The sequence below is a fragment of the Pongo pygmaeus genome, chromosome 2 (assembly GCF_028885625.2).
Source record: "Pongo pygmaeus isolate AG05252 chromosome 2, NHGRI_mPonPyg2-v2.0_pri, whole genome shotgun sequence".
Taxonomy (NCBI): Eukaryota; Metazoa; Chordata; class Mammalia; order Primates; family Hominidae; genus Pongo; species Pongo pygmaeus.
This window is the reverse complement of record NC_085930.1, coordinates 42089094-42116162: the sequence shown is the minus strand read 5'-3', so window position 1 is coordinate 42116162 and position 27069 is coordinate 42089094. Positions and strand designations below refer to the sequence as shown.

Sequence of the window (27069 nt, the reverse complement as noted above, 5' to 3'; positions counted from 1 at the left end):
CTTTAACTCCAGCCTGGGTGATAGAGAGAGACTCCATCTCAAAAAAAAAAAAAGAAAGAAAAAGGAAAACTAACAAAAACTTTAACTTCATCTCCCTGCTTTTTAACTTATTATTGTTTCTATTTATTTCTCCTTGTACAGTTTATGGCTTGAAAAGTTGCTGCAGTTATTATTTTTGATGGGTTCATCTTTTCATCTTTCTACTTAAGATTAGAGTGGTTTACACACCACAGTTACAGTGTTATAATGTTCTGTGTTTTTCCATGTACTTACTATTACCAGTGAGTTTTGTACCTTCAGATGATTTCTTATTGCTCATTAACATCCTTTTCTTTGAGATTGAAGTACTCCCTTTAGCATTTCTTGTAGGACACGTCTGGTATTAATAAAATACCTCAGCTTTTGTTTGTCTGGGACAGTCTTTATTTCTCCTTCATATTTGAAGGATACTTTTTGCCAGATATACTATTCTAGGGTAATTTTTTTTCCTTCAGAATTTTAAATAAGTCATGCCAATCTCTCTTGGCCTGTAAGCGATCCACTGAAAAATCTGCTGCCAGTTGTATTGGAGCTCCATTGTATGTTGTTTGTTTCTTTTCTCTTGCTGCTTTTATGATCCTGTCTTTATCCTTGACCTTTGGGAGTTTTTTAAATCTCTTGAGGTAGTCTTCTTAGGGTTAAATCTGCTTGGTGTTCAATAACCTTCTTGCACTGGGATATTGTTATCTTTCTCTAGGTTTGGGAAGTTCTCTGTTATTATCTCTCTGAATAAATGTTCTACCCCTATCTCTCTCTCTCTCTCTTCTTCCTCTATAAGTTCAATAACTATCAGATTTGCCATTTTGAAGCTATTTTCCAGATCTTTTAACTGTGCTTCATTGTTTTTTATTTTTTTGTCTTTTGTCTCCTCTAACCGTGTACTTTCAAGTAGGCTGCTTTCAACCTCACTAATTCTTTCTTCTGTTTGATCCATTCTGCTATTAAGAGACTCTGATGCATCCTCCAGTAAGTCAACTGCATTTTTCCACTCCAAAATTTGTTTGATTATTTTTATTACTGTTATTTCTTTGTTAAATTTATCTAATAGGATTCTGAAATTTTTCTCTGTGTTATCTTGAATTTCTTAGTTTCCTCAAAAGTTATTTTGAATTCTCGGTCTTAAAAGTCACATATCTCTATCTCTCCAGGGCTGGCTCCTGGTGCCTTATTTAGTTCATTTGGTTGAGGTCATGTTTTCCTAGATAATCTTGATGTCTGTGGATGTTTGTCAGTGTCTAGACATCGAAAAGTTAGGTATTGTAGTCTTCACAGTCTGGGCTTGTTTGTACCCTTCCTTCTCAGGAAGGTTTTTCATCTATTCAAAGGGACTTAGCTTTTGTAATCTAAGTTTCTAGTTACTGTAGCTGTATCTGCATTAGGGGGCACTGCAAGCCCAGGAATGCTGTGGTTCTTACAGATTTGTAGAGGTACTGCCTTGGTGGTATTGGATAAGAGCCAGAAGAATTCTCTGGGGCCAGGCTCAGTAGCTCACACCTGCAATTCCAGCACTTTGGGAGGCTGAGCAGGTGGACTGCTTGAGCCCAGGAGTTCAAGACCAGCCTGAGCAACATAGTAAAACCTCATCTCTACAAAACAATACAAAAATTAGCCAGGTATGGTAGTGTGCACCCGTAAGTCCTATCTACTTGGGAGGTTGAGGCAGAAAGATAACTTGAGCCCAGGAGATGGAGGTTACAATGAGCTGAGATCATGCCATTATACTCTAGCCTGGGAGACGGAGTGAGACTCTGTCTCAAACAAATAAAAAAATAATTATTTTAAAAGAAAATTATCTGGGTTACCAAACAGAGACTATTGTTCTCTTCCCTTATTTCTCTCAAACTAATGGACTCCCTCTCTCTGTGCTGAGCTGCCTGAGGCTGGGGAAGCACTGACACAAGCACCCCTGGGGTCACCACCACTGGGACTATGTTGGATCTGACCTGAAGGCAGCACGCGACTAGGTCTTCCCAAGGCCCACCGTAACCACTACCTGGCTACTGCCTATGTTTGCTCAAGGCCCTAGGGCTCTAAAATCAGCAGATGGCAAAACCAGCCAGTCTGTGTTCTTCTCTTCAGAGTAGTAAGTTCCCCTGGGCCCTGGCAGGTCCAGAGTTGCTGTCCAGGATCGAGGGCCTTGTGTTGTAAACCTTAAAAATCTACCTGGTACTCTATTCTACTGTAGCTAAGTTGGCACTAAAACCGCAAGACAAAGTCCTTTTCCCTCCCCACTCCTGTTTCTCCAACCAGGGAAGTCTGTCTCCATATCCACCACCCGCGAGGCCCATGGACAGTACTGCTGATGTTCATTTAAGGCCCAAGGGCTCTTCAGTCAGCTTGTGTGAAATGCTACCAGGCCTGGGACTCACTCTTCAGGGCAGTGGGCTGCCCTCTGGCCCAAGGTAGGTCTAGAAATGCCATCCAAGAGCCAAGGCCTGGAATCAGGGACCCCAAGGGCCCAGTTGGTGTTCTTCCCCATTGTGACTGAGCTGGTACCTAAGCTGCAAGATTAAGTCCCCTTTATTCTTCCCTCTACTTTTCTCAAGCAGAAGTTTTTCCTTATAGCCACCACAGTTGTGAATATGCTGGGTCACACCTGATGCCAGCACATCTCAGAGTCTCACCCAAGGCTCACACTATGCACTACCTGGTTACTGCTGCTGATTATTCAGGACTCAAGCGCTCTTTAGTCAGCAGGTGATGAATTCTGCCACAACTGGGTCCTTCCCTTTAAGGCAGCGGTTTCCTTCTAGCACAAGGTGTGTCTAGAAATGTCATCAGGGACTACACACTCGGTACAGTGTACACTGCTCAGGTGATAGGTGCACTAAAATCTCAGAAATTATCACTAAAAACCTTATTCATGTAATCAAATGCCACCTGCTCCCTAAAAATCTCTTGAAATAAAAAATAAATTTTTGGCCAGGCACAGTGGCTCACACCTGTAATCCCAGCACTTCGGGAGGCCAAGACGGGTGGATCACAAGGTCAGGAGTTCGAGACCAGCCCGACCAACATGGTGAAACCCCGTCTCTACTAAAAATACAAAAATTAGCCAGGCATCATGGTACATGCCTGTAATCTCAGCTATTCAGGAGGCTGAGGCAGGAGAATCGCTTGAACCTGGGAGGCGGAGGTTGCCGTGAGCTGAGATCATGCCACCACACTCCAGTCTGGGCAACAGAGCGAGATGCCATCTCAAAATAAACAAATAAATAAATATTTAAAAAAGAACTTTTTCTTTAACAAAAACCACCTGTTCCATTTTGCTTGCTGCTGATGGGGCAGGGTATGAACTTTTCAGAACCTTGGGCCCATAATTATAGACACATTCCTTCCATTAATAACTGAACATTTGTCTGTAAATGCAATTATGAATGCTGAATCATAATTAAAGCTCTATGGTGGCTGGGCTCAGTGGCTCACATCTGTAATCCCAGCACTTTGGAAGGCCGAAGCAGGTGGATAACTTGAGGTCAGGAGTTTGAGACCAGCCTGACCAACATGGTGAAACCCTGTCTGTACTAAAAGTTAAAAAAAATTGTATTTTTTATGGTGGTGGGCACCTGTAATCCCAGTTACTTGGGAAGCTGAGACAGGAGAATCACTTGAACCTGGAGGCGGAGGTTGCAGTGAGCCGAGATCGTGCCAATGCATTCCAGCCTGGGGAACAGTGACAGAGCCAGAGAGCCAGACTCTGTCCAAAAAAAAAAAAGACTCAATGGTATATTCAAAAAGAAAGAAAGGAAGGAAGGAAGAAAGAAAAAAGAAAGAGAAAGAAAATAAATAAAAGAAATGAAAAGAGAAGAAAAGAAAAGAAGAGTTATCTGGGAGCCAGGGCCTGGAATGGGGAACCTCACAACTCTGCTTGATGCCCTGTCCTACTGTGGCCGAACTGGTTTCCATGTTGCAAGACAAAGTCCTCTTTACTTTTCCCTCTCCTCTCCTCAAGTGCAAGGAAGGGGTCTCTTTTGGAGCTGTGAGCTGTGCTGCCTGGGGTTGAGAGGAGGGGTGATGCAAGTACTCCCTTATCCACTCTAGCTTGTGACTCACAAGCTGGGTGTCCCCCAAGTCCGCTGGCTCCAAGCCCAGCGCAGCACTGGAGTTTGCCTAGGAATTAGAGTCTTGCCTGGAACTGCAACCTAGACTACCTTTCAGGTTTATTTGGGACCCCAGAGCCTCTTAGGCCACAATGGCAAAGCTTGCTGAAACTCAAGTTCTGACTATTGGAATGGGCGATTCCCCTCTGGCTAGGGCTAGTCTAAATGCTTCCTCTGTGGGTTTTGGCTGAGTTCTGCCTAGTGTTGGCAGCCCTGAGTTCCAATGCAAAGTCCCACAATTGATGCAGTCTCCCTCCACCAAGCACACCCCATGTGACACCCATCTTTGTGCCACATTGCCACTGCCAAGAGATGAGGAAGGGGTTTGCAGGCAATTCAAAACTGTCTTTCCTACCCTCTTCAGTGCCATTCAGTGATATGACATTAAAGCCAGGTATTGTGATCATTAACCTGATTGTTGGTTCTTAACAAGGTGTTTTTTTGTGGAGATAGTTGTTAAATTAGGTGTTTTTGTCAGGAGGGTAATCAGTGGAGGCTTCTATGCAGCCATCTTGCTCCACCTCCTTGGTCAATAGTATTTTTTTTAATAAATAATTATCTTTATAATTAAATTTTTGTCTGAGATTTGTTCTAAAATAATTTAGTCATGAGTTGATAAGTACTGAAACTGAAGAATAGATACATAAGAGTCATCTTGTGTAGCTTATATGTGGGTTTGTATATGGCTAAAATTTTAGAAATGAAAATGTTTTAATAAATTACCTACTTGTCTAAAAGTACCTTTGACATTTCCCCAACCAAAGATAATGAAATAATTAGAAAAGTTGACCTAGAGGGAAAAACTAAAAGCATTAGTATGAGCTTTGCCCAGATACAAGTGAAAGTCAATCTGATTAAGTATCTGGAATGGTTATATAACAAACAAACTTTGTTTTCTTTCTCATTCCCCAAGTAATTGAAGACAAGAAAACTTTTCTTCATTGTAGAAACTTACTTGATAGAATAGGTAATAGGATTGATTATAACTTCTAATAGAAGATTGAATCAATTATAATCAAATAACGTATAACTTCTAATGTAGGGTAAACATCATGTCATTTAAGGCTTTCAAAGTAACCTACATATAACCTAGTTTATATGTTCAGAACAATGTCTGAAAACCCAGCTGATGGCTGTGGAATCAGAAGGGGAACATTATGAAGTAGGAGAGGGTTATCTACTGAAATTTAGCCTTATCTATAAAGTTTTATTTTTATTTTTCACTTTTTATATGGGGGAGGGGTGAGAGGAATGCATTTTTGTTACTGTGAATAAAAAGAAATCTTTTTTGAAGTAACCCTTCTCTTCTGAGCAATGCTTTATAGACAAGGCATAAAGAAATTCCCATGTTTAGCTACTTTCATTACTGCCTAGCAGGGGAATGGCAAAGCACCTAAATCATGTGTGCACCCTGATAATGATGATTGATAATGAATTAGTGCCTTTCACCCGGAGGAATCAATGCTGGGTCTTTCTAGAGGAATTAGATCAACTTTGTGAGCCTGATAATAAACTTTCTTGGGCTTTAAAGTGTTCTGTGAATCATAAACCTTTCAAAGAAAACACATAGATTCCTACATCCTAAGGAGTATGTACTGAATGAATATTAGTTTTTCTACACAATATCCCATTTTCTCTTCTTCTGGTAAAAGCAGATCAATTTTCATTAGGCAAACCACCCTTTCTTCACAGTTAAGTTCATGAGGCTTAAGTAAGGATAAACTTGCTCCCCTCCTCAATTAAGGCAGCCAAATCAGAGTCAGAGATTGCAGACTGTCTACAGAAGGAGCATGAAAATATAAACTCTGACAAAGAGAGTCATCCCTGAAACTTTTGAGAATGAGGCACTGATAGAATTTTAGGTCATGTTTTCTAGTGACCATTTGTTTTCACTTTATAGAAAGATCTTGCCTGAAAAGGAGACCAACACAAAAGAACACAAATGAGAGAGAGGGAGCCCTAGTGACATCACATGGGGCTCTGAACTCGATGTGCTATTTTCTTGTTTAACTTAAGAGTTGGTGTGGCTAGGCACAATAATGGTCTCCGAAGGTGCCCACTTCTGCATCCCCAGAACCTATGAATGTTTCCTTACATGGTAAAAGGAACTGTGCAGATGTGATTAAGCTAAGCATCTTGGCAGGGAGAGATTATCCTGGATTATCCAGGTGGCCCAATGTAATCACAAGGATTCTTAAAAGACAGAGGAAAGAGGTCGAAGTCAGAGATAAGAAGTGACAACAGAAATAGAGGTCAGAGTGATGCAGAGAAAGGGGCAGGAGTCAAGGGATACAGGCAGCCAATAAAAGATAGAAAAGACAAGGAAACAAATTCTCCCCCAGAACCTCAAAAAGGAACATGGCCCTGCTCACTTTAGCCTACCCAGCTTGATTTTTGGACTTTTGACTCCAGAATTGTAACAGAAAAAAATTGTGTGGCATTGAGCAACTCAGTTCATAATATTTTGTTACAACAGCAGTAGGAAAGGAAGCAGTTATCATTCTGGCACTTATAACTGCCTATGATTATTGTTCCTAATGATTATTGTGCCCATGAACAATTCAACACCAGTTATGAACAAGAAGCTCAACCTCCTAAATGGATCTCCACACTTACTAAAAAATGCAAAGCTTCAGGAGTGAAGTTATTGAAAACATGAATCCAATCTCAGATTTGATTCTAAAGTGGAGCCAAAATTAACTTTTAATGGTGTAATTACTTTGAGTATATTTTAACACCAGAGAGCAATGGCTTATCCAAACAAAATAAAGGTGTTCTTATTGGAATAAATACAGATTTTCTGTAAATCTAGTTTAATGTCTACATTGATAATTACCACAAAGCTGAAAAATACAGAAGAAAATTCCTATAGGGACACTTCCCCAAAATGTTAAGTTGATTAAAAGAATGTGATAAGAATATGATGTGAATCAAGCAGGACATACACTTTGCAACCAATGACATCAAGATTGACTTTTAGTTTTCTTTTATATTGACCTGTTCTTCAAAGAAAAGTGAGCCAAAATTTTAGAATAGAAGGAGATAAATATTGACAATTTGGAAATAGCCTTAAAATGTAAGAAATGCAAATGAAGGGAAAAGTCAGCTGTGGATTCATAACTTGATGGGAAGAGAAAGGAAATTAAAGAAAAAAGAACTGGAATTATAAACTTCAGAACCCTGACCATCTATCTGTTTCCTTCCTCATCTCCTACCTCAAACTTAATGGGGAAAATAAGAAAAAAGACTGTCTCAGCCTGTTCAGCCTACTATAACAAAATACTTTAGACTGGGTAATTTGTAAACAATAGAAATTTATTTTTCATAGTTCTGAAGGCTGGGAAGTCCAAGATCAAGGTGCCAAAGATTTGATGTCAGGTGAGAGCCTATTCCTCACAGATTGCACCTCTTGCTGTGTCCATACATGGCAAAAGGGGCAAGGCAATTCCCTATTAACTCTTTTATAAGGATACCAATCCCATTCATGAGAGCTGAGGTTTTACTACTTCATCGCTTCCCAAAAGGACCCACCTCTTAATACTATCACACTGGATACTAGGTTCCAACACAGGAATTTTTGAAGGACTCCAACATTCACACCATAGCAAAGACCAAAAGGGGAAGAAAGAAGGAAATGGGATGATGAAAGCGGCAGCGCTATAATAATTTTCAGCCACTCCAGTTTGGACACCTGAAGCATTTAATCGGTTGAAGGAAAAAAGGCAACAAAACAAAAATGACTGTAGAAGAACGATTTTAAAAATCATTAAATTCCTCACAAAATCAGAAACAATCTAAAAGGAAAATCCAGAAAGATTTTATGTGGTGTTTGGTTTTGTTTTATAATGCTCACTAGACGCTAGCTCAGGTGCTAGGGACACAGGCTAGTGGAGGATTGTGGAAGGGAATAGGATAATTCCTCCTGCAAGGAGGTTACATTCAAGTGGAGTTATATAGAACTAAAGAAGAAATGTTATTCCTTTTTTCTCTCCCCCTGCTCTACCACTCATCTTTTCCCCACTCCTACATACCTAATTTAAACTGAGGAGCCCCAGCTACCAAGAGGCTGAGACAAGAAGATCATTTGAGCCCAGACGTTCAAGGCTGCAGTGATCTATAATCACACCACTGTACTCCAGCCTGGGTGATAAAGCAGGACCTCATCTCTAAAAAAAAATAAAATAAACTGAGAGCCCTTTTAAAGTAGTCAAGGTCACCTGGCCAATATGGTGAAACTCTGTCTCCACTAAAAATGCAAAAATTAGCTGGGCGTGGTGAGGCACGCCTGTAGTCCCAGAGTCCCAGCTACTCAGGAGGCTGAGGCAGGAGAATCGCTTGAACCTGGGAGGCAGAGGTTGCAGTGAGCCGAGATCACGCCACTGTATTCCAGGCTGGCAACAGAACGAGATTCCGTCTCAAAAAAAGAAAAAAAAAAAAAAAAGTAGTCAAGGTCAATGCCTAATAGAAACAGAGTTTGTAGACAGTGACAATTCTCAATCAATTAACAATTTTTTAGTTATTTCTAGATAAATACACTAAAACCTTACCATAATTGTTCTCAAATAATTTTTACATAATTATGTGTTAAACTAATTTCAGTGAGATCAGTCGTATTCTCTGCTGCATATCCAGCACCAAGACAGTGCCTGACACATAGTAGATGCTCAATAAACATGTGTTAAGGAGAAATACAAAGAAACCATGGGCTATTAGTTTTTGTCATGGAGAAAAGACATAGAAAAAGAAAGACCTGAAAAAACATGTGATACTAATCAATACGTGATACAGCTCAGATCAGTGATATAGTTTACTCTGGTGTAAGAGAGGAGAAAATTCTGTGGTTTTACATTTGAAATACAAGTATTTAGTAGCTACTCCTCTACAATGCATGTGAAACTAGCAATTTTTTTCACTTGGGCTTAGAAAAGGAGTATTTATTGTATGTCAATGACTAGAACTGCACTGTCCAATATAGTAGCCACTTGCCATATGTGGTTCTTTTCATTGAAATTAAATTAAAAATTATATAACTCATTTGCATTAGCCACATTTCAAGCACTCAACAGCCACATGAGTCTAGTGGCTATATATTAGGCAGTGCAGATGTAGAACATGACTATCATCATGGAAAATCCTATTTTATGGTTCTGGTCCATACAATGATGCATTATAACATAGAAGCAGCCAGAATTTTACAAGTTAGAGAAATAAGACACAAGCTCACACACACACACAAAGTTATATAAAGTACTCCATATCAGCCCAGTATCTAGAGTGACCAAATCAGTATTTTCTCTGATTTCACTTTCTCCCAAATATTTTCATTTATTTAATACAGATAATTGTGCATATTTAAAGTTTAGCAACCATTGAGAAACCCCAACACCATTTGACATCATCAGCCACTTCTTTTTATTTAGTCCTTCAAAGCCTGAGACTATCTCTTTAAGTTATATCTGCTGACTCCTGGCATTTGTGGACTTGTGCATTCCTCTGATGGGCACTGGTTGAAAGTCTTGCCTCTAGTTGACAATTCACCTTTAGAACTGACTATGTACTAGACCTCAGCAACACATCTGCCAAGCCATAATTAGCCAGATAAATATGCATCTTATTTCTAAAGGTCCATAGAAGCATGTGTATCCAAAATGACAAGTCTCTGGTATTAAATTATTCCCTAGACTTTGCACTTCAGGAGGATATCTAATAGACAAAGATTAATTCACCAATTAAATAAAATCTGCATGTTCTAAATCAAAAACAAGCTCATTGAGGTTTATTTAGCTAGAAATCCCTTGCTAAATTATTGTTTAAAATAAGACATAAACAGGGAAAACACCATTGCATGATGAATAATTAGAAAAATGAATGACTTTTTGACCAAATTAGAGGTTGAAGTGAAAATTCCTGAGGATGAAAAATAAAGCAAATGCATGTGTGTTATTAATATTACATATGTATCCCTAGGTGTGCTACAACATCTAAGATTTGATGGCTATATTTGTTGAATACAAAAAAATTATTAGATATGAATAAACTGGGAAATACTTGCATACATTCTTTGTCTTACTTAACTTATTCCTACTAAATTAGAGATTTCCTTCTTCTAGATAGGAGTAATATAAAACCAAGAAGATAAACTTAGAAAAGAATATGACCTTTGGTGAAAACAGCACTAATTATTTACAAACTGCCCAAGTGAAAAAGAGTAAAAAGAGAAAGAGTTCTAATAATGGGACTACCCAAATGCAAGAAGTCTATTGCTCCTTCAAAAACACAAACATTGCCAGGCATGATGGCTCACACCTGTAATCCCAACACTTTGGGAAGACAAGATGGGCAGACTGCTTGAGCTGGGGAGTCTGAGCCCAGCCTGGGCAACATGGTGAAACACCATCTCTACAAAAAAATACAAAAATTAGCCAAGCATGGTGGTGCACAGCTGTAGTCCCAGCTACTCAAGATACTGGGATGGGAGGACCAACTGAGACCAGGAGGTAGAGGCTGCAGTGAGCTTTGATGGCACCCCTGCACTCCAGCCTGGGCAGCAGAGTGAGACCCTGTCTCAAAAAAACAAAACAAACAAATAAAAAACATTAAATGACTTTCATAGGGATTAGCAAATCCTGGTCTGCTTAGCAACATCCTGAAAATCTGAAATCCTCGCTTTGCAGAGGGAGCCCAAAGTGACCACTCTTAAGAAGGCACATGAGATCATATTTTCAAACAGGCAATGTAATGAATGAGCTCATAAAAGTTTTTCATGCCCTACTAATTTTGATGATAGAAGTCACCTTTGATTAGCCTGCTTAAACATCCATTGTCAAGAGCAACTTAGGGAGATAGAAATGCCCTCTCTTACTGCCAAACTGCCCCTTAGACTTATTTAGAATCTTATCCATGTTTAAGGTTTTTCTCTCAGGGTATGAATTATCTGTTTTATAACGGCATTCCCAAAAATGCTTTATATACTTGAAGAGAGCTCCAATATATAGTTATGGGAGGAAAAAAAACAATTTTAGCATTTATTTTCCAAAAATTTGACTTTGCATTTCTATGGAGAGGAGGAAGCCAGAATTTGCTGTTAAAATAAGGAACATGCCACTTTCCAGCAATGGACCTGGCTAGATGGCTAAGGAAAAAAATAGCTAGCGATCTCTCCATCCAATATTTGAGGCTAACTTACATAAATATTACCAACATACAATAAAACAATTGTTTTTATGCTCAACCACTAAAACAACTTAAAATTATAATAGCTACCATTCTTTGAGCGATTTGTTTGTGGCAGGCACTGGCTTCAGCACATTACAAATACAATTAACAACTCCATTAAATAGGTATTATTAGTCCAATGTTCAGATGAAAATATTGAGACTCGGATTGCTTAAAAGATATGTCAGGTTTAAATAGTTATGAACCAGCAGAGATCAGATTTATACCACAGTCAAATCCTGACTCTAAAGTCTGAGTGTTTCTGTAGTGCTTCTCAAATTGTCCACATTATGAATTTATACAATTTTCTCATTTAAAAGAAAAACAAATTTTTATTTCCCATTCTCCTTACTTTTAAAATGGTATTAGTACTATCTTCTTCAACTGGTACTATCTTCAACATTGTTGTTGTAAGATAAAATTAAAGTAGAGGGTGCAGTGGCTCAAGCCTGTGAACCCAGCACTTTGGAAGGGTGAGGTGAGAAGATCACTTGAGGCCAGGAATTCGAGACCAGCCTGAGCAACATAGCAAGACACCATCTCTACAAAAAAGAAAAAAAAAAATTTAATTAGCCAGGCATGGTGCACGCACCTGTAGTGAGCTTCCTGGGAGGCTAAGGCAAGAGGATTGCTTGAGCCCAGGAGTATAAAGCTGCAATAAGTTAGGATCGCAACACTGCACTCCAGCCTGGACAACAGAGTGAGAGTTCATCTCTAAAAAAACAAAGAAAGAAAGATGATCTTCTCATCTCAATTCCCCTGTAGAAACTGGTAACGTTAGTCACCTTCAGAAGGCAATCAATGTGATTGTATGAAAGGGAAGGAAGGGAGAATTACATGCCCCTTTTACTTTTTTAGCCATGTAACTACATTAACTGATCAAAGAAATAAATAAAATTTAATTTTTAAAGATAATTTTCTAGATTCTACAAATAAGTGAGATCACACAGTACCCATTTTTCTGTGTCTGTCTTATTTCATTTAACATAATTTCCTCCAGTTTCATCCATGTTGTTACAAATGGCAGGATTTCCTTGTTTCAGAGCTGAATGATACTCCTTTGTATCTATACAGCACATTTTCTATAAATATTCATCTGTTCATAGACACTTAGGTTGTTTCCATATCTGGGCTATTGTGAATAATGCTGCAATGAAAACCCAGATAGCTCTTTTTTTTTTTTTTTTTTTTTTTGAGACAGTGTTTCACTCTCTCACCTAAGTTGGAATGCAGTGGCGTGATCCGGCTCACTGCAGCCTCAACCTCCTGGGCTCAAGTGATTCTCCTACCTCAGCCTCCGGAGTAACTGGGATTACAGGCACGTGCCTCCACGTCAGGCTAACATTTTGTATTTTTAGTAAAGACAGAGTTTCGCTATGTTGCCTAGGCTGGTCTCAAACTCCTGGACTCAAGCAATCCACCCCCCTCGGCCTCCCAGAGTGCTGGGTTTACAGGCATGAGCCACCGCGCCCAGCCAGATATCTCTTTGAGACACTGATTTCATTTCCCAAAAAGTCAAACTTGAAGCAGAGACTAGAACGGTAGCTGCCAAGGGCTTGGGGGTGGAGGAGCTGAAGAGATATTGGTCATTGGGTACAAATTTTCAGTTATAAAGGGAATAAGTTCTGAGGATCTAATGTACAAGAAAGTGACCATGGTTAATAATACCGTGTTGTTTACTTAAAATTTGATAAAAGAACAGTTTTCCAGTGTCTTCTCCATACAAACACACATACACACACACACACACAGCACTTACACAGAAAATAGTAACTATGGATGATGATAAATGTGTTAATTTGGTTGTAGCAATTATTTCACAACGTATACATACATCGAATCATCATGTTGCAAATACTGAATATATACATTTTTATTTGCAGTTGTATTTCAATAAAACTAGAAAAAAAATCAATAGTAACCTGTGTAGTAATAATGGATTTCAGTTCTATATATCAATCTAAATTCATGTTTAGCTTAATATAGATACAGATATGTATAGATACCTATGTATGCATGGGCTAGTATATGCACATATACTTTTTGCTCTGCAGCTGAGAAGGCCTAAAGAAGTAGCAACAAAAACTCATTAGGTCCCAGAACTTGGTTTCTTTTTTTTTTTTTGAGACTGAGTCTTGCTCTGTTGCTCAGGCAGGAGTCCAAGGGCGCAATCTTGACTCACTGCAACCTCCGCCCACGGGTTCAGGAGATTCTCCCGCCTCAACCTCCCAAGTAGCTGGGATTACAGGCAAGCACCAACCATTTCCAACAAAAGGAATAAGGGATCCTTGAAGAAATGGCTGGCTTAAGCCTGGGGGAGGAAATATACAAGATGAGCCTGGAGTATCTTATGTCAAAAAGTAAGGAACGGCTGAAAATAAAAACAAAAAGCCATATTGTTTATAGACACTGTTAGACACAGCAGGGGGTCCCTTTTGGGGAACCTGGAAATCTCAAGCATGAACATAAAGGAAAATCCTGAAATTCCTTCAAGCGAAATTCCAGGCATCTAGTTAGCCCCAGAAGTAAATTTAAGTAACTCGTTAAGCAAGAAGCAAATCGTAGCCTAAAACAATAGACAAGGAAATTACAGTTCCAGAGATGTTTGCTTTCCCTATAGAAACTAAGAATAACAACATATGTCACTGAGTTGTCTTTCATGAGCTTGTACTCCCACTTAGGACCCCCACAAATGGATCCATTGGCACGTATACCCCCAATAAAGAGGATGTGAAGACTAAACTTTATTCACCCTGTATTGTATTCTGTTTCCTTCTGAGGGGCTTGGAGAAAAAAAGTCCCCCTAGCCAGGCCAGTTAACATTTTTCCACGGACCCCGAATTTTTAAACAAAGCTTCTCTTCTTTACCAATGGCAAATCAGAAGCTCTTGAATCTACCTACAACCTGTAAACCCCCACTGCAAGATATCCTGCCCTTTTAAGTTCAAACCAACATGTAACCACCATATTGATTTGATTTTTTTACTTTGATTTGATTTTGCCTGTAACTTCTGCTTTTCTGAAATTTACCCTTGCCTTAAAAAACTCATTGGGGAGTCTAGACTTGGGCATTTAGCTGTCTGATCTTCCTTGTGTAGTACTATGCAATAAACATCTTCCTTTCTAGCACTGCAAAAACCTCAGTGTAGGCATTTGTTTTTACTGGGCCAGGCAAGTGGACCCCAGTTCAGTTCTATAACAACAGGAGCCACTGAAAGAGCTCTCAGTCACCAAAAATGGAAGGAGTTAAGCAAAAAAATAAATAAATAAAGTAGTATTGGATTATAACTCAAAGTATAAAATAAATATCCTAGTCCCTGCAAACATAAATAAGGTGATTTTGGTGAACATCAGCAACCATAAACTGTGTTTATAATACGTATCCTTGATATGACGAGATGAAAATGGCACTTTACCTCTGTAGTCTTCCTCCCAATAACTCACAAACCTGTCTTATCATGAGGAAAACATCAGTCAAATTCAAACAGTGGGGACTAGAGAGGATCATGGTGGATGGGAGGCAGGACTGGATTGCAGCTCCCACTTGGACGGACAGAGCAGCATGTGGAGGCTCACATCATGAACTTTTGCTCTAGAACTACTGCAGGAATAAATCAGGAAAGCTGAGAGAACCCACAGACCCACTGAAGGAGGCAAATTGCTCCTGCAGGACCCGGGAGACACCGCAAATACTGTGAGTGCCCAAAAGGTAAAAATGGGAAAGGGGGATTGTCTGTCCTCAAACATACACCTTCACTGGGGAATCTCAAGGTCTAGCGCATGGGAGAAGATTCTAACCTCACCTGGAGCTGAGTCAATTTAGAGAGCAGAGCAAAACACAGTGGTAGAAGAAGCAGCAGGAAAAGCCCTGTGGGCTCTCTGGGTCTCCTAACAAACCATTTCTGCCTTGCCTCACAGGGGTCCTCACAGGAGCAGGCTGCCTGGGGGTACTTGGAAAAGGCCACAGGGAGAAGGAAATCTCCAGCTGAACTTTGTAACAATTTCAACCAAATGAGAAGTCTCCCGGCGGGAACTCAGGGGAGGGCATGAATCTGGTGTGCAGACTCCACAGGCGGAAAGTACGAAAGCCCTACATGCTTTTGCAGCTGGGAGACTGGTAGCCTGGGGCAAGTTCTCAGCTCTGCTTGCCCACTGCCTGGAAACAAACTCAGTGCTGTTGTGGGGGTACAGGGGAAGAGTGGAAGTGAGACCAGCCTTTTGGGTTGCAAGGGAACAGGGTAAGGCCTGTGACTGCTGGCTTTCCCCCACTTCCATGACAACCTGAATGACACAGCAGAGCCAGCCATAAGCCTCTTGGGAACATAACTGCATTGACCTGGGAACCACACCCTCATCCCACACAGCAGCCCAAGCAAGACCCGCTCAAGGAGAGTCTGAGCTCAGACATGCCTAGCCCTGCCCCCATCTGATAGTCCTCCCCTACCCACCTTAGTAGCTGAAGACAAAGGGCATATACTCTTGGGAGTTCTAGGGCCCCACCCGCCACCTGATCCTCCCCATACTACCACAGCTAATGCTCTGTTGAATGCACCACCTCCTGGCAGGAGGTCCACCAGTACAAAAATAGTGAATTAAACAGCCAAAACTAAGGACCCTCACAGAGTCCATTTCACCCCCCTGTCACTTCCACCAGAGCAGGTGCTGGTATCCACAGCTGAGAGACCCATAGATGGTTCTTATCACAGGACTCTGTACAGGCAACCCCCAGTACAAGCCCAGAGCCTGGTAGACCTGCTGGGTGGCTAGATCCAGAAGAGAGATGACAATCACTATAGCTTGGCTCCCAAGAAGCCACATCCCTAGGAAAAGAGGGAGAGTACTACATCAAGGGAACACCCATGGGACAAAAGAATCTGAACAACAGCCTTCAGCCATCTGACAGAGCCTACCAAAATGAGAAGAAACCAGAAAACCAACTCTGGTAATATGACAAAACAAGGTTCATTAACACCCAAAAAAAATCACACTAGCTCACCAACAATGGATCCAAACCAAGAAGAAAATCCCTGATTTACCCGAAAAAAAATTCAGAAGGGCAATTATTAAGCTAATCAAAGAGGCACCAGAGAAAGGCAAAGCCCAATGTAAGGAAATTTTTTAAATGATACAAGAAATGAGAGGGGAAATCTTCAAGGAAATAGATAGCATAAATAAAAAACAATCAAAGCTTCAGGAAACAATGGACACACTTATAGAAATGCAAAATGCCCTGGAAAGTCTCAGCAATAGAATCGAACAAGCAGAAGAAAGAACTTCAGAGCTTGAAGACAAGGTTTTCAAATTAATCTAATCCAACAAAGACAAAGAAAAAAAGAAAATATGAACAAAGCCTCCAGGAAGTCTGGAATTATGTTAAACAACCAAACTTAAGAATAATCAGAGTTCCTGAGAAAGAAGAGAAATCTTTTTTTTTTTTTTTTTTTTTTTTTTTTTTGAGGCAGAGTCTCACTCTGTCGCCCAGGCTGGACTGCAGTGGCACGATCTCGGCTCACTGCAAGCTCCACCTTCTGAGTTCACGCCATTCTACTGCCTCAGCCTCCTGAGTAGCTGGGACTACAGGCACCCACCACCACTCCTGGCTTATTTTTTGTATTTTTAGTAGAGACGGGGTTTCACTGCGTTAGCCAAGATGGTCTCGATCTCCTGACCTCGTTATCCACCCTCCTCAGCCTCCCAAAGTGCTGGGATTACAGGCGTGAGCCACTGCGCCCGGCCTGAAAGAAGAGAAATCTAAAAGTTTGGAAAATATATTTGGGGGAATAATCAAGGAGAACTTTCCAAGCCTTGCTAGAGACTTAGACATCCAAATACAAGAGGCACAAAGAACACCTGGGAAATTCATCTCAAAAAAATCATCGCCTAGGCACATTGTCACCAGGTTATCTAAAGTTAAGATGAAGGAAAGAATCTTAAAAACTGTGAGTCAATAGCACCAGGTAACCTATAAAGGAAAACCTATCAGATTAACAGCAGATTTCTCAGCAGAAACCCTGCAAGCTAGAAGGGATTGGGGCCCTATCATCAGCCTCCTCAAACAAAACAATTATCAGTCAAGAATTTCGTATCCAGCTAAACAAAGCTTAATAAATGAAGGAAAGATACAGTCTTTTTCAAACAAACAAATGCTAAGAGAATTTGCCACTACCAAACCAACACTACAACAACTACTAAAAGCTCTAAATCTCGAAATGAATCCTGAAACATATCAAAACAGAACCCCTTTAAAGCATAAGCCTCCCAGGACCTATAAAACAAAAATACAATTTAAAAAAAAAAAAGGTATACAGGCAACAAATAGCATGATGAATGGAATAGTACCTCATATCTTAATACTAACATTGAATGTAAATGGCCTAAATGCTACATTTAAAAGATACAGAATTGCAGAATAGATAAGAATTCACTAACCATCTGCTGCCTTCAAGAGACTAATCTAACACATAAGGATTCACACAAACTTAAGGTAAAAGGGTGGAAAAAGACATTCCATGCAAGTGGACATCAAAAGCAAGCAGGATTTGCTATTTTTATATCAGACAGAGCAAACTTTAAAGCAACAGCAGTTAAAAAAACAAAGAGGGGCATTATATAATGATAAAAGGCCTTGTCCAACAGGAAAATATCACTATCCTAAATATATATGCACCTAACACTGGAGCTCCCAAATTTATAAAACAATTACTACTAGACCTAAGAAATGAGATAGACAACAACACAATAATAGTGGGGGACTTCAATACCTCACTGACAGCACTAGACAGGTCATCAAGACAGAAAGTCAACAAAGAAACAATGGATTTAAACTATACCCTAGAACAAATGTACTTAACAGATATTAACAGAATATTCTAGCCAACAACCACAGAATATACATTCTATTCAACAGCTCATGGAACTTTCTCCAAGACAGACCACATGATAGGCCACAAAACAAGCCTCAATAAATTTAAGAAAACTGAAATTATATCAAGCACTCTCTCATACCACAGGCAACTAAAACTGGAAATCAACGCCAAAAAAAACCTTTAAAACCATGCAAATACATGGAAATTAAATAACCTGCTTTTGAATGATCATTGGGTCAACAATGAAATCAAGATGGAAATTTAAAAAAAATTTTTTTTTTTTGAGATGGAGTCTCACTCTGTTGCCCTAGCTGGAGTGCAGTGGCATGATCTTGGCTTACTGCAACCTCCACCTCACAGGTTCAAGCAATTCTCCCTGCCTCAGCCTCCTGCGTAGCTGGGATTATAGGCGCCCGCCACCATGCCTGGCTAATTTTTGTAGTTTTAGTAGAGACAGGGTTTCGTCATGTTGGCCAGGCTGATCTTGAACTCCTGACCTCAGGTGATCTGCCTGTCTTGGCCTCCCAAACTGCTGGGATTACAGGCGTGAGCCACTGCACCTGGCGGGAAATTTAAAAATTCTTTGAACCGAATGATAATAGTCACATAACCTATCAAAACCTCTGGGATACCACAAAGGCGATGCTAAGAGGAAAGTTCATAACTCTAAATGCCTACATCAAAAAATCTGAAAGACCACAGACAGACAATCTAAAGTCACACCTCAAGAACTAGAGAAACAAAAACAAACCAAACCCAACCCTAGCAGAAGAAAGGAAATAACCAAGATCAGAGCAGAACTAAATGAAATTGAAACAAAAAAAAAATACAAAAGATAAATGAAACAAAAAGCTGGTTCTTTGAAAAGATAAATACAATTGATAGACCATTAGCAAGATTAACCAAGAGAGAAAATCCAAATAAGCTCAATTAGAAATGATATGGGAGATATTACAACTGAGAACACATAAATAAAAAAGATTATTCAAGACTACTATGAACACTTTTATGCACATAAACAACAAAACCTAGAGGAGATGGGTAAATTTCTGGAAAGACACAACCCTCCTAGCTTAAATCAGGAAGAATTAGATACCATGAACAGACCAGTAACAAGCAGCAAAATTGAAATAGTAATTTAAAAATTACCAAGAAAAAAAGGCCAGGACCATATAAATTCACAGCTGAATTCTACCAGACATCCAAAGAATAATTGGTACTAATCCTTTTGACACTATTCCACAAGATAGAGAAAGAAGGACCCCTTCCTAAATCATTCTATGAAGCCAGTATCACCCTAATACCAAAACCAGGAAAGGACATAACTAAAAAAGAAAACTACAAACCAATATCCCTGATGAACACAGATGCTAAAATCCTTAACAAAATACTAGCTAGCCTAATCCAATAAGATATCGAAACCTAATATACCATGATCAAGTGGGTTTCATACCAGGGATGCAGGATTAACATATGCAAATCAATAAATGTGATACACCACATAAACAGAATTAAAAACAAAAATATCACATGATCATCTCAATAGATGCAGAAAAAGCATTCGACAAAATCCAGCTTCCCTTTATGACTAAAACTCCCAGCAAAATCAACATACAAGGGACATACCTCAATATAATAAAAGCCATCTATGACAAACCCACAGCCAACATAATACTGAATGGGGAAAAGTTGAAAGCATTCCCTCTGAGAACTGGAACAAGACAAGGATGCCCACTCTCACCACTCCTCTTCAACATAGTACTGGAAGTCCTAGCCAGAGAAAACAGACAAGATAAAGAAATAAAGAGCATCCAAATCGGTAAAGAGGAAGTCAAACTGTCACTGTTTGCTGCTTATATGATTGTACATCTAGAAAACCCTAAAGACTCTTCAAAAAAGCTCCCAGAACTGTTAAAAGAATTCAGCAAAGTATCCGAATACAAAATTAATGTACACAAATCAGTAGCTCTGCTATACACCAACAGCAACCAAGCTGAGAATCAAATCAAGAACTCAACCCCTTTTACAATAGCTGTAAAAATAAAATAAAATAAAATACTCAAGAACATACCTGACCAAGGAGGTAAAAGACATCTACAAGGAAAACTACAAAACACTGTTGAAAGAAATCATAGACAACACGAACAAATGGAAACACAGCCCATGCTCATGGATAGGCAGAATCAATATTATGAAAATGACCATACTGCCAAAAGCAATCTACAAATGCAATGCAATTCCCATCAAAATACCACCATCATTCTTCACAGAACTAGAAAAAAACAATCCTAAAATTCATTTGGAACAAAAAATAAGCCCGCATAGCCAAAGTAAGACTAAGCAAAAAGAACAAATCTGGAAGCATCACATTACCTGATTTCAAACTACACTATGAAGACATAGTCACCAAAACATCATGGTGTTGGTATAAAAATAGGCACACAGACCAATGGAACAGAATAGAGAACCCAGAAATAAAGCCAAATACTTATAGCCAACTGATTTTCGACAAAGTAAACAAAAACATAAAATGGGGAAATGACACTGTATTCAACAAATGGTGCTGAGATAATTGGCAAGCCACATGTAGGAGAATGAAACTGGATCCTCGTCTCTCACCTTATACAAAAACTAACTCAAGATGGATCAAGGACTTAAATCTAAAACCTCAAACTATAAAAATTATAGAAGATAGCATCAGAAAAACCCCTCCAGACATTGGCTTAGGCAAGGATTTCATGACCAAGAACACAAAAGCAAATGCAACAAATCAAAGACAAATTGCTGGGACTTAATTAAACTAAAGAGCTTTTGCACAGCAGAAGGAACAGTCAGCAGAGTAAACACACAACCCACAGAGTGGGAGAAAATCTTCACAATCTATACATCCGACAAAGGACTAATATCCAGAATCTACAACAAACTCAAACAAATTAGCAAGAAAAAAATCAAACAAACCCACCAAAAAGTGGGCTAAGGACATAAATAGACAATTCTCAAAAGAAGATACACAAATGGCCAAGAAACATATGAAAAAATGCTCAACATCATTAGTTATCAGGGAAATGCAAATCAAAACCACAATGCAATACCACCTTACTTCTGCAAGAATGGCCATAATCAAAAAAATCAAAAAATAAAAAAATAAAAAAATAAAAATAAAAATAAAAAAATAAAAAAATAATAGATGTTGGTGTGGATGTGGTGAATAGGGAAAACCTCTACACTGCTAATGGTAATGTAAGCTAGTACAACCATTATGGAAAACAGCGTGGAGGTTCCTTAAAGAACTAAAAGTAGAACTATCATTTGATCCAGCAACCCCATTACTGGGTACCTACCCAGTCATTATACAAAAACGATACTTGCACACACGTTTATAGCAGCACAATTCACAATTGCAAAAATGCGGAACCAACCCAAATACCCATCAAACAATGAGTGGATAAAGAAATTGTGGTATGTGTGTGTGTGTATGCATGTGTATATATATATGAAATTGTGGTATATATGGTATATATATAGAAAGAATTGTGATATATATATATATCATAATATATATATGATGGAATACTACTCAGCCATAAAAAATAATGAGTTGATGGCATTTGCAACAACCTGGATGAGACTGGAGACTATCATTCTAAGTGAAGTAACTCAGGAATGGAAAACCAAACATTGTATCTTCTCATTCATAAGTGGGAGCTAAGCTATGAGGATGCAAAGACATAAGAATTACATAATGGACTTTGGGGACTCTCGGGGAAGGGGTTGGGGGGGGTGAGGGTAAAAAGACTACAAATAGGGTAGAGTATGTACTGCTTGGGTGATGGGTGCACCAAAATTTCACAAATTACCACTAAAGAACTTACTCATGTAACCAAACACTACCTGTTCCCCATAACCTACAGAAATTAAAAAAAAAAAAAAAACAGTTAGCTATAAGTATATGGATTAATTTCTGAATTCTCCATTTTATTCCATTGGTCTGTATGTCAAATAGCAGGACATCCTGTAAAACACGAAACTAGTATTTCTCAAAACTGTAAAGGTCGTCTTCCTCTCGGTCCCATATTGAACTCGAGTTGGAAGAGGCGAGTCCGGTCTCAAAATGGAGGTAAAACCGCCGCCCGGTCGCCCCCAGCCCGACTCCGGCCGTCGCCGTCGCCGTCGCCACTGGGGGGAGGAAGGCCATGATCCAAAGGAACCAGAGCAGTTGAGAAAACTGTTTATTGGTGGTCTGAGCTTTGAAACTACAGATGATAGTTTAAGAGAACATTTTGAGAAATGGAGCACACTCACAGATTGTGTGGTAATGAGAGACCCCCAAACAAAACGTTCCAGGGGCTTTGGTTTTGTGACTTATTCTTGTGTTGAAGAGGTGGATGCAGCAATGTGTGCTCGACCACACAAGGTTGATGGGCGTGTAGTGGAACCAAAGAGAGCTGTTTCTAGAGAGGATTCTGTAAAGCCTGGTGCCCATCTAACAGTGAAGAAAATTTTTGTTGGTGGTATTAAAGAAGATACAGAAGAATATAATTTGAGAGACTACTTTGAAAAGTATGGCAAGATTGAAACCATAGAAGTTATGGAAGACAGGCAGAGTGGAAAAAAGAGAGGATTTGCTTTTGTAACTTTTGATGATCATGATACAGTTGATAAAATTGTTGTCCAGAAATACCACACTATTAATGGGCATAATTGTGAAGTGAAAAAGGCCCTTTCTAAACAAGAGATGCAGTCTGCTGGATCAGAGAGAGGTCGTGGAGGTGGATCTGGCAATTTTATGGGTCACGGAGGAAATTTTGGAGGTGGTGGTAATTTTGGCCGTGGTGGAAACTTTGGTGGAAGAGGAGGCTATGGTGGTGGAGGTGGTGACAGCAGAGGTAGTTATGGAGGAGGTGATGGTGGATATAATGGATTTGGAGGTAATGGTGGCAACTATGGCGGTGGTCCTGGTTATAGTAGTAGAGGGGGCTATGGTGGTGGTGGACCAGGATATGGAAACCAAGGTGGTGGATATGGTGGAGGTGGCGGAGGATATGATGGTTACAATGAAGGAGGAAATTTTGGCGGTGTTAACTATGGTGGTGGTGGGAACTATAATGATTTTGGAAATTACAGTGGACAATAGCAATCAAATTATGGACCCATGAAAGGGGGCAGTTTTGGTGGAAGAAGCTCGGGCAGTCCCTATGGTGGTGGTTATGGACCTGGTGGTGGAAGTGGTGGATATGGTAGCAGAAGGTTCTAAAAACAGCAGAAAAGGGCTACAGTTCTTAGCAGGAGAGAGAGCGAGGAGTTGTCAGGAAAGCTGCAGGTTACTTTGAGACAGTCATCCCAAATGCATTAGAGGAACTGTAAAAATCTGCCACAGAAAGAACGATGATCCATAGTCAGAAAAGTTACTGCAGCTTAAACAGGAAACCCTTCTTGTTCAGGACTGTCATAGCCACAGTTTGCAAAAAGTGCAGCTATTGATTAATGCAATGTAGTGTCAATTAGATGCACATTCCTGAGGTCTTTTATCTGTTGTAGCTTTGTCTTTTTCTTTTTCTTTTCATTACATCAGGTATATTGCCCTGTAAATTGTGGTAGTGGTACCAGGAATAAAAAATTAAGGAATTTTTAACTTTAAAAAAAAAAAAAAACACTGTAAAGGTCACTGGAACCATAGGAAAGTCTGAAAAACTGTCACAGCCAGGACAGGCCTAGAGAGATACAACCAAAAGTGATGCAGTATCCTGAATGGGATTCTAAAGCAGAAAACGAGCATTAGGGGCTGGGCGTGGTGGCTCATGCCTGTAACCCCAGCACTTTGGGAACCCAAGGTGGGTGGTTCACTTGAGCCCAGGAGTTCAAGACTGGCCTGTGCAATACGGCAAAAGCCTGTCCCTACTAAAAATTTTAAAATTAGCTAGGTGTGGTGGTGTGTGCCTATGGTCCCAGCTACTCAGGAGGATGAGGTGGGAGGATCACTTGAACCTGGGAGGTCGAGGCTGCAGTGAGCCATCATCATGCCACTGCACTCCAGCCTGGGTGACAGAGCAAGACCCGTTTCAAAAAAATAAAAGAAAGAAAAGAAAAGAAGAAAAAAATAGGTAAAAACTAAGGAAATAAAAGGAACTATGGACTTTAGCTAATAATAATGTGTCAATGTTGGTTCATTAATTATGACATGTATCATACAAATGTAAGACAATAAGAGGGAAAACTGGATATGGGGTATATAGGAACTCTGTACTACTTTCTTAATTGTTCTGAAATTCTAAAACTGCTATGAAAAATAAAACCTGAGCCAGGCACGGTGGCTCACACCTGCAATCCCAGCACTTTGGAAGGCCAAGGAGGGTGGATCACTAGAGGCCAGGCGTTCGAGACCAGCCTAGCCAACATGGTAAAACCCCGTCTCTACTAAAAATACAAAAATTAGCCAGTTGTGGTGGCTGGTGCCTGTAATCCCAGCTACTTAGGAGGCTGAGGCAGGAGAATCGCTTGAACCCAGGAGGCTGCGGATACAGTGAGCCGAGATCACGCCACTGCACTCCAGCCTGGGTGACAAAGTGAGACTCTGTCTTAAAAAATAAGAATAAATAAATAAATATTATATATATATAGTATTTAAAAATGAGAAATATATGAAACAATGGTTTTCAGATATGTGATACCGGCACAGGGATGTGATTCTTGAAAGAAAGCAAACAATGTGAGCCCTAAAATTGCTTCACTGCCTAGAGAGAGCTTACAGGGTGCAGCTCAGGAAGGAAGCCCCTAAAGGGACAAGGGTTCCCTGAGGTGAGGAAACAAAGTTTAGAGCTTGGGGACACCAAGACAGCTAGAATTTACAGACCAGATTACCAGAGAAGAGAGAGCTGATAAAGCAAACGCTCCAGAGATCTATAGAGGATTGCCCTTGATTCTTCAGCTGCCCACTGATTAGCACATGTGTTTGAGAAAACGTCCCAGGGCCAGGGAGAGAACATCAGAAAGAATCAAGTGAAACAATCACCAGAGCTCACACCGGTCAAGAGTTCATATTGCCACTAGCCAGTGTGGGAAGGCCTGTTAACACATGGTGCATCAAGTAGAATTTTCGGAAGGTGTTGCCTCAGTATTAGAGCCGAATTAGCCCTAGGACCCACCTAACAAATTTAAAAGCAAACCTTAAAAAAAAAAATTGTTTCCAGATAAGTGCCTGCCAGAAAAAAAAAAGACCAAAACTATTTAAAGGAATGCAAACAACCCCAGCAAACAACATAAAATTCAAAATATCTGGCATCCAATAAAATTTAAAAGGCATGCAAAAAAGCAAGAAAATGTGATTTATAATAAAGATAAAATTAATGATTGGAAATAGACACAGAAATGACACAGATAATAAAATTAATAGTTATTAAAACAGCTACTGTAAACATACTCCATATAAAAGAATGTAAATGGTAAGCATAGTAAAGAGTATGGTAAATGGTAAGCATGCTAAAATACTTAAAAGGCACAAACTGATTTCAAGAGATAATAAATGCAGTCTCTGGAAAAAATGTGCCAGATTAAATTAACACCAGACACTGCAGAAGAAAAAGTTAGTGAACTTGAAGAAAGCAATAGAAAAATAAAAAGACCCACAGATCAAAGGAGCTCAATGAACACCAAATAAAAAATATATATTTTATATAACATATATACGCTGAAATAATTAAAAATGCTCTCCGTCACTAATGAAAAATGATTGACATCACAAGTCATCAGAGAAATACAAATCAATATAAATCAAAACCACACCAGATACCATCTCATACCAGTCAGAATGGCTATTACTAAAATATCAAAAAATAACAGATGCTGGTGAGGCCACAGTGAAAAGAGAAAGCTTATGCACTGTTGGTGGGAATATAAACTAGTTCAGCCACTGTGGAAAGCAGTTTGTAGACTTCTCAAAGAACTTAGAACTATACCAGCCAACCCAGCAATCCTATTAACTAGGTATATATCCAAAAGAAAATAACTCATTCTACCAAAAAGACATATGCACTTGTATGTTAATTGCAGCACTATTCACAATAGTGAAGACATGGAATCAACCTAGGTTCCCATCAATGATGGATTAGAATAAGAAAATGTGGTACATATACACCATGGAATACTACACAGCCATAAAAAAAAAGAATAAAATAATTTCCCTTGCAGCAACATGGATGCATCTAGAGGCCTTACACTAAGTGAATTAACACAGAAACAGAAAGCCAAATACAGCATGTTATCACTTGTAAGTGGGTGCTAAATGGTGGGTACTCACGGACATAAAGATGGTAACAGTACACACTAGGGACTATTGGAGGAGAGGGTTGAAAATTTAATTATTGGGTACTACGCTCAGTACCTGGGTGATGGAATCAATCATACATACCTCAAACCTCAGCATCATGCAATATACCCAGGTAACAAACCTACACATGTACCCTCTGAATATAAAATAATAGTTGAAATTATTAAAAATTTATATATGAAGAAAATTACAAGGCATATTCACTTTATACCAGTGTATATTAGTTATCTATCACAGCATATCATTTTGTCCAAAACTTAGTAGCTAAAAACAACAAACATTTATGATTCCACATAGTTTCTGAGGGTCAGGAAGCCAGGAGTGGCTAGCTGGGTGGTTTTGGCTCAGGGTTTCTCACAGGGTTTCAGGCAAACTGTTGGCCTGGGATGTAGTCATCTGCGATTGGAGGATCTACTTCCAAGCTGACTTCATCAAAATCAAAAACATTTGCTCTTCCAATAACACTATTAAGAAACCCCGTCTCTACTAAAAATACAAAATTAGCCGGGTGTGGTGGCGCATGCCT

General features: G+C 39.5%; 1 protein-coding gene and 1 pseudogene across 2 annotated transcripts in view; one reads left to right on the top strand and one right to left on the bottom strand.

Moving 5' to 3' along the window:
- LOC134739152 (putative uncharacterized protein encoded by LINC00336) overlaps nucleotides 1-27069 on the bottom strand; it is a 90096-nt gene that overhangs the window by 51897 nt on the left and 11130 nt on the right. Inside the window, exon 3 of one of the 2 annotated variants that reach the window (XM_063661606.1) lies at nucleotides 11707-11896. The exons of the other annotated variant lie outside the window; for it this stretch is intronic. Coding sequence (XP_063517676.1) covers nucleotides 11798-11896 — 99 coding nt within the window. The 3' untranslated portion in view covers nucleotides 11707-11797. Of the gene's footprint in view, nucleotides 1-11706; nucleotides 11897-27069 lie in introns of those variants that run through there. 2 annotated transcript variants of the gene reach the window in all.
- Nucleotides 22303-23500, top strand: LOC129033829 (heterogeneous nuclear ribonucleoprotein A3-like; annotated as a pseudogene).